The sequence below is a fragment of the Balaenoptera musculus genome, chromosome 1, assembly GCF_009873245.2.
Source record: "Balaenoptera musculus isolate JJ_BM4_2016_0621 chromosome 1, mBalMus1.pri.v3, whole genome shotgun sequence".
In the NCBI taxonomy this organism is placed as follows: Eukaryota; Metazoa; Chordata; class Mammalia; order Artiodactyla; family Balaenopteridae; genus Balaenoptera; species Balaenoptera musculus.
In genome coordinates this window covers 88,632,677-88,641,589 of record NC_045785.1, presented here as the reverse complement: position 1 = coordinate 88,641,589, position 8,913 = coordinate 88,632,677, and the positions used below count along the sequence as shown (strand labels likewise).

At 37.6% G+C, this 8,913-nt stretch overlaps 1 protein-coding gene across 2 annotated transcripts in view; it reads right to left on the bottom strand.

The window, feature by feature from the left end:
• Positions 1-5,158: 5,158 nt before the first annotated feature.
• CDC14A (cell division cycle 14A) overlaps positions 5,159-8,913 on the bottom strand; it is a 184,512-nt gene continuing 180,757 nt past the window's right edge. The window contains exon 15 of one of the 2 annotated variants that reach the window (XM_036830948.1): positions 5,159-7,302. In XM_036830948.1, the coding sequence (XP_036686843.1) occupies positions 7,254-7,302 (49 nt within the window). In that variant the 3' untranslated portion in view covers positions 5,159-7,253. The remainder of the gene's footprint in view (positions 7,303-8,913) is intronic. The other variant, XM_036830932.1, reaches the window with a different exon arrangement.

The following is an 8,913-nucleotide window of genomic DNA, read 5'->3' as shown; positions in this document are numbered from 1 at the left end:
CGTGAGCCACAATTACTGAGCCTGCGCATCTGGAGCCTGTGCTCCGCAACGGGAGAGGCCGCGATAGTGAGAGGCCCGCGCACCGCGATGAAGAGTGGCCCCCGCGTGCCGCAACTAGGGAAAGCCCTCGCACAGAAACGAAGACCCAACACAGCCATAAATAAATGAATAAATAAATAAATAAAATTAAAAAAAAAAAACAACAAAAAAACAAAGCAGAAACCGGAACTCTGGACCATCTGGAGCAGTGGAGACTCAAAGGATAGATCCCCTATCTCCTGAATCACAACTCCTCCCCTCCACAAAGAAGTCTTTCGAAAACAGGGACTTTGGGTCAACTTCATAAGATAAAACTAACTGCACATTAATTTAAATGGGCTTTAGTTACTACAAATCAGTTGGCTAAGACACAGAGTGTGCAAAAAAGGGTTTACGTAGCAGGCCTGAGACAGGTGTCCTTAGAAAAGCCTGCTTTCAAGGTTGGCCTTGGCTTGCACCTGGGAACTTGACTGGTAAACAGATCCCTGGGCTGTTATCAGACTTCCCCTAATGATAAGGGTGGTTCACTATCCTTAGACCATGCAAACAATAAAGTTTCTGCAGAATGCCTGCTTTCCTTCTGCGAGTCTGGAATTTTGGTTCATGCTGGGTGGTGGGTGCTTACATGACCAGCCCCAATAAAAAAAACCTTGGGTGCTAGGGTCTAATGAGCTTCACTGGTAGACAACACTTCACATGTGTTGCCACTACTGGTTGCTGGAGCATTAAGCATATCCTGTGTGACTTTCTGGGAGAGGATTCTTGGAAGCTTGCACCTGGTTTCCTCCAGACCTCACTCCATGCAACTTTGCTGATTTTGCTTTGCATCAAACTGCAATAAGTCTTAGCTGTCAGTGCAAACATGTGCTGAGTCTTGTGAGTCCTTCTAGCAAATCTTCAAACCTGGGGGTGGTCCTGGGGACACCGACAAACAGGGCTTCTCCTATCTCCAGACTGGCTGATAAATAATTAGTTCCCGGCTTAGTTCTTATCTTGGTATCTCTCCTCCAGACCAGATGGATGAACTTCCCTCTTTTGGTTTACTCTAAAAATGAACAATCCTGACCACCTGTCACTTAAACTGGAATCCTTAATTAAGGATAATTTTCCCCAAGACTTGACTTTAAAAAGGAGATCAAACTATTCTAAAGTCTCAGTCTGTCAGCTTGGTGGATTATCAAGGTCTCTCTCAGCAGTTCCACTTCTTGTCGTGACAGTACAGTCATCTCAGGACCAGCGTCCCTCATTCGGCCGCTGGTGCAGTACCTGAGAAAGAGAACTCCACGGAGGTGCTCTCTGGTGAGGGGACACGAGAATCTCTGAGCGCAGTGATTCTGCCACCTGTGTCTCTGCTCTGTCTTATGGTTTCTGCAGTGTTCCCCTTGAACATGGCCCCGGGCATTTATTCTTTGGTCATTGAAGGCCTGTGATCTAAGTGGTCATGTAAGCTCCTGGCTAGGCCTCAAGCAGCAGGAAAAGTCTGGAATCGGCTGCTATGCTTGTGAAAGAAATTGGTATGAAAAGTGGCCAAGGAGAAAGAGGAAGTGAATTTTATATATTTCCTCAAATCAGGAAAAACTAGGTCTATCCAACCCTGCTGGTCACTGTCAGCAGATGCCATATTACTTTACGACCCAAGCTACATGAGAGGTGAATCGGTTACACCCTTCTAGAATTGAAAAAAAAACTGCGTGGAACTTGCCTCTTGGAGTATGGGATCTCTCTTAGAATGTGCAGTATGGTGCTAAAATTCTCTCTGCCTGCAAGAAACCTAGATTTTTAAAAATGGTTCCATTTCCTCCAGAGTTTTACTTTTTTTTTTTTTTTTTAAACAAAGACAAAATGAACGGGGCTTCCCTGGTGGCTCAGTGGTTAAGAATCCGCCTGCCAATGCAGGGGACACAGGTTCAAGCCCTGGTCTGGGAAGATCCCACATGCCACGGAGCAACTAAGCCCGTGTGCCACAACTACTGAGCCTGCATGCTGCAAATACTGAAGCCCACGCACCTAGAGCACCTGCAACAAGAGAAGCCACTGCAATAAGAAGCCCGCACACCGCAACTAAGAGTAGCCTCCAGCTTGCCGCAACTAGAGAAAGCCCACGCGCAGCAACAAAGACCCAACAGATCCAAAAATAAATAAATTAAGACAAAATGGACTGACTTCTTTAATCTCAAGTCTCTGGGACCCCTGTATCTTCCAAATTTTACTTCTCAAGACAAAAAGGCACAAGTTACACTTTACAGCTTAGTGTACACTAGCTCTCAGTAAAGGTCAGATAAATTCTAGATAGATGATAGATGATAGATAGATAGATAGATAGATAGATAGATAGATAGACAGATACTTACATAGACTATTATTATCCTATTCTGATCTCTGGTTTCAATTTGTCTTTTGAACTTCCTATGCCATGTACCTTACGTGATCATTTTGGGGGATCTGGATATCAAGACTGACAATCTCACTTGGAGATAACCTCTTCTTTAAAAAAATTTTAAACTACTTTATTGAGGTATGATTGACATACAAAAAGCTGTACATATTTAATGTATACAACTTGATGAGTTTGGAGGTAAGTATACTTCCACAAAAACATCACCACAATCTATGCCATAAACATATCCATCACCTCTAAAAGTTTCCTCCCATCTTCTTTATTATTATCATTATTATTTTGTGATAACTTAAGGTCTACCCTCTTAGCACATTAGTCAAACAAATAACAAAGTTTCAGTTCCACAAGATGAATGAGTTCTAGATATCCGCTGTACAGCATAGAGCTTATAATTAACAATCATGTATTATATTATTCTTAAAGTTTTGAGTAAAATAAGTACCAATAAGGAGCCCTGGAACCGACCAAAGGTGTGCATTTAGTATAAATGTGCCCAACCTAAGAGTAGACCCATATCCTATGACATCTGAGAGGCTGTTCATCTCAGCTTTAAGTCTCCGCATCAGTTGCCTCAAAATTTGATGTCCAAAGCCCCTTCCTTCTCACTCCTCTATGATATGCCTTCTCCAATCTTTGAAGCCACCTTAAATCCTTTTGGGAGAGAACCATAATATAAATAAACACAACACATTTGATAGATCGTTACCCCTGATTCTGAAGTTTAATGTAAATGTAAACATTTGCAGCTGGAGTCATTTCCACAATTGACGACTCATTTCTCACTTGCAGTCCAGCTTCTCACAAAAGCTTTGATCATCTTGATTCAAACCAAAATAGAAATAGCAAGTGGCATTGTGAGTCATCTCCATTTTGGTGGTATGCAGGTTAAAGCAAGGTATGGTGAGTGAAAAGTCAATTAATTTATGTTCGTCCATTTAAAACCAATTCCAAATAATTTGAATTTTGTATTAAAAGCAGTCTTCCAATATAAGTTTCTACTTGTACTCACCAAAAAATGTTTTAAATTCTCTAGAAAGCTATTTTTCTCCTTCTTCAGATGATTATCATAATTCAATCCATAGAGAAGGAACTGGGTGGGAATATATTAACATATCAATCCAGCTCAAAATAACTTAATGCAGTTATTTTCTGCTTTACTTTCTCTGCCATGGGTGCCACCTCTACACGACTTATATGTAAATAAAAAAGTTTTCTGTTATGCTGTAGATTGTGTCTCGCTGTAATTGGAAACCTCCCTAATTAATCTCCTGAGCAGATACACAGCGAGCAAATTCTTGCTTTGCTGAGTGTTGCCAAGAGGACTGCAAGGCTTTCGCAGGCAACTCTGCCTGAGGAGGGCACTTCGGGAAAGAGCACAGTCTTCTTACATGATATGAAACACCACAGAGTACTGTTCAGCTTACACACTGACAACTGGTTTAAGTAGAAACTTTTTAACATAGTGATGGTTTAACACATGTCACCAAGGAAAGCATACAAGTGAGAACAATTTTGAAAATACATTTGTAGAGCTTACCATTGGTCAACTCATGTTCCTGCTGTTATTTGAATCACAGCTGAATACATATATAGGGTAGCCTCTCCAGGTGTGTTTTGAGATTTAGAAATCATTTGACAGGGACTTCCCTGGTGGCGCAGTCGTTAAGATTCGCCTGCCAATGCAGGGGACACGGGTTCGAGCCCTCATCCAGGAAGATCCCACATGCTGCAGAGCAACTAAGCCTTTGCGCCACAACTACTAAGCCTGCACTCTAGAGCCCACAAGCCACAACTACAGAGCCAGCATGCTGCAACTACTGAAGCCCACACGCCTAGAGCCCGTGCTCTGCAACAAGAGAAGCCGCCACAGGGAGAAGCCTGCGCACCGCAAGGAAGAGTAGCCCCGGCTCACCGCAACTAGAGAAAGCCCATGCACAGCAACAAAGACCCAGTGCAGCCAAAAAAAAAAAAGAAAGAAAGAAAGAAATCATTTGACATCTAAGGGTAACACAACCATGTGAACTCAATGACCGGCAGGTGAGAAATTTATTGGAACTAGTTAACTGATTTTTCTACTATTTTTTTTGTAAGAACTAAATCTGATTTTCTGCTCTTCTAGACAGGTTCATGAATTCATGAGAAATCTCCTTCTCTAAGATGTGGTCCCATGACAACCTCAGTACTCCAACTGTCTCATGCAGTGTTGTGAGAAAAGCTAATTGGCAGATTCCCAACTCAAGAAGTGAAACTATCTTCCCACCCACAATCTTTCCTATGTGTTCCGAAAAATTTCAGAAGACAAAAGAGAAGGGGAAAACCTCAGAAACATCACAACCTAAAGAGATCCAGATGAATACATAAAATATCTCCAATAAATAATGCAGCTTCTCCCTCCCACGCCAGCTCTTCAGGGCATAGATCCATCAGTGGCAAGGTTTGTGCCATCTGATTTATTTCTATAATTTCTCCTTTAAAAAAAAGCAGCTACTCTTTCTCAAAAGGAACTGATGACCAGTGTATCATACGATAGTCATAAATGATCAAGCAGGCCCAAAACACTGATATGAACAGTATTTTATTAACAAAAAGGAAAATTATATATATAGAGGAAGACAGTAAGAGCCTGACATTACCTGACTCTTGTGAAATTCAAAGTATAAGATTTCTTTGTGCTCACTGTCACGTATTTCAGGAAATGACCACAACCTGGAAAGTCTATAAAAGATAAACTAAAAATCTGCAACGGAGAATTTCAGAAGCTCGAAAGGCACCAACCAGAGTGGATTAAATATAAAATTATAAAAATACTTCAGTACATTGATAACTCCAAATCCAAATTACAAAAGCCAGGGAGAATGTAAATTGCATAAAACTTTTATTATTTAGTAGCAGTGTATTATTCTACACTTTAAAATAGAACAAAATATCTTTTTGAAGGTAAACTATTCATAACAAAATACATGTCAAACAATTTTTATTATTGGAGTAGAATCACTTTGCTATATACTTTCTATATTATACACATATACTTCTTGGTTTGTCTATGTATGCACATGTGTATAAATAACTTTAAGACATACCCATGTAGATACATATGACTAAATACACACATAATTATGAAAAATTTACAGTAGTCAATTTTACAATCATTTAGTAGCTGCACATAAATTAGTATTCACAGAACTAAAAGTGTCAATATGGTTCCCTTTCCCCCACTTCTCAAATATCATCTGAATTACTCTTCACTGATAATTTTGAAAAAATACTATCATTTTCCTATACAATTAACCAATCATTTTTTACAATAACTCATAATAAAATATTTTACTATTTTAGCTTTAGAAAAGGTATACAGTTTAATTCCACTTAGTTTAATTTTTGATTCCTAAAACATACAATTCCTTTTTTCATCAGTTTAGTGCAATTGTTTGGTACTGCAGTTTTTGAAGGTTAAATTAACGAACCTGAGTCAAACATTCATTCAAATGCCTTTTTTAAAATGTAAAACATAAACAAGATGTTTTGATGAAGCATGTATAATAGTCTCAATGTACCCCCTTCTAATAAATATATGATAAATAACTCAATGGTTGAGAGTAAAGCACTTCATATGAATCCATTGAACTGTCTCTGAGTAGTCCATTCTTAAGCAGCATGGAAAACAATCAGGATCAAAGACTCCCCAACTCCCCACGGAAAAGAAGCTTACAGGCTTCTGGAGCCTAAATATAAGATTACATTTACATGAAAGGGCTGTGAAGTACCTAGGAGTCCCTTCATTTTCATGTTAGGTTTCAGATATGCTAGCTTGTGTGTCAGGGGTTTGTGATCTGTTTTAAACTTATCTCCTTTATTAATACATTGAACTACTTAGCAGCATCTTTTTCAGTTTTTTTTTTTCTCTTCATTGATTTAGAACTGGTGCCAGACCATGTGTGAATACAGGCAAAAACCTCGTACCAAAAACCAGAATACTCTAATTGGGTTACAAACTCTTTTGAGAGGAGGAAAGAAAAGCATTTGGACTGTAGAGTCATTTCACAGAGAAAAACCATCCTTTCAGAAGAAATATTCGATGAATTCTGATCTTCAACTGGATGTTAAATTTTGTTAAAACCCCCAAAGATGCAAAACTAAATGGCTCAGCAACAAAAACAAAGGGAAATGAAATGGTCTAAATAAGCCATATCAAATGACTGTACTCTTGTTGGAGATAAACTCGGATAAACTTAAGTTAGACTGACTTCCCAAAAGAATCAACTGATCTGCCATATTCATAGTGGGAACAGAAAAATCACTTTCTAAAAACTTTCTCCCTTACTTTTTCTTAATAAAGAGGAATTATTTATTCATTGTAGATAAAACCATACCAATCAAATTCAAAATACAAAATTTTGGTAGCAAACAGGAAGAAAACCTAAGTCAAAATATAGTCTAGTTTTTACATAATTTTATATATTTATAAATTTATCAAAATAGTCTTTTGAAGTTCACAATACATACATCACGTAACACTGTACATGTAAATGTAATAACAAATGTATTACGAAATACATTAAAAAATAACCTTTCAAAATACCAAATTCAACATGAAAACTGTCTTAAAAAGGGTTGACATCTTCATAAACATAGTTTCAGTGCATTTATAGTAGTCATTAACCAGAGTTTTCTGGTTTCAAGTCTCATGAAGGTCTTATCTTAGTGCTCTCTTTAATTTAAGGTAAGAAGGCAGAGATATTCTTCTGGCAAAAGCAGCTGCTTTCTCTCTACATTGCTCGTCCAGATGAAGCAATTGTGTCTAAGAGTAGAACAGCTTTCACCGGAGTGGCAAGGCCTTAGTAATGAACATATTCAGACTGAAGGGACTGTGCAGGGGAGAGACATAAACTAAGGTTAAATTCCATCACACACAAAATTTCTTGTACATTATGCAGCTTCTTCCTTCAACACAAGGCAATTTGGGTCTATTATATAAAAGATAAATGAATAAACTAGAAAAGAATAGAAAAAGATGAGGGAAACAAAGTATTTGCTAAGAATGAGATATTCAATTAGGTAAAGCAATTGCAAGAAAAATTTATATTTTAAAAGGCTTACTAATTTAATACTAGTGATTAAAAATTAAGTATTATTTGGAAATTGGTAGGTAGCACTAAACTTGCTTTTAAGCTTTTGTACAATACTATTGAGTTTTACTCAAAAGTACTAAATGACATTTGTAACTAAATAGAAGATTATTAGAGTATACTTTAAGGAATATATATACTTTTTATTTAATGCAATGCATAGCAAATGAATGTTAATGCTTCTAATGCAGTAGAATTAGCTGTCATTTAAATAGATTCCTTAAGGATGTATGGATATAATAAATACCTTATAAATCCTTTCCACTTAGGGGGGACACAAAGCACTTCTAGCTTTGAAATCTGATCTTAAGACCCAAAAAGCTTTTGTGTAGAAGAGTCCTGCAGTCATAACATAATAAACAGTGGGCAACTTTCAAGAAAAATAAATAATGCAAGTTCCTCCCACATTACATTAGATAAGAACATATAAAAGGAGCATGCTTCAGATATGTAATCAGAATGCATTGATAATAGACATAAACCAGGAAAAGATAAAGACAGGTAGAGAAAATCTGCCAAACAGTTATTTTTGAGCAGCAAACAGCAGTTAGAAAGAAGAAACATAAATCAGTCTAAACATTAACAATTTCTTTGCATAATTCTTCTAGTCAAATACCTTAGAAAAATAAAGTTTACTTGATTTGCTACCAAATGCCCTTTTCTCTTCCTCCAATAATTATTTTTCAAATTTATCTGCAGCATTTTATTAATAGGTCATCAATTCTGAGAATGGTCCATTTTATTGATAGTATGGGTATCAGTAAAAAAGAATCAGTCCATTTTGCATATAATTTACAAAAGGATTCAAACTACCTTTGAACAGCTTTAAAATCCCAGTGAACTTTATACCCTATCAACAGCCATTTACTACATAAGTATCTATCAACACCATGAGTCAAAAGTTATGGTCCTTGCCCTCAAGGGGCAAAAGACCACACTGTCACACAGACATAAAGTGAAAAGACAAAGGTGCCAACATTAAATAATAATATACATAGGGTGAGAGTAACATTGTGCACAAGCAAAAGATTAGGCAAGGGGTGGAAAAGGAAGGTCATGGCAGGGAGGTGCGTTCTCGAGGCTGCAAGTTTCAAGGAAGAGGTTAAATGTTAAGAGCAGCAAGAAAAAAAGGAAAAGGCTTGGCAAACTGGCTTTCTCACTGCAGGATGTAGTTTACGTCAAGGCTTCAAAACAGGAGAGATGATCAAGACTTAGGGTACTATAATGTAAATATACCTGAACTCACAGAGAGAATAAAAGAGGTACAACTCTGAGAAAGTCCAGTGAAACTGGTCCAATGCCTTGAAGCCCATTTAACTTGTGGGACGTCAGCTACCATCCTAGCAGTTA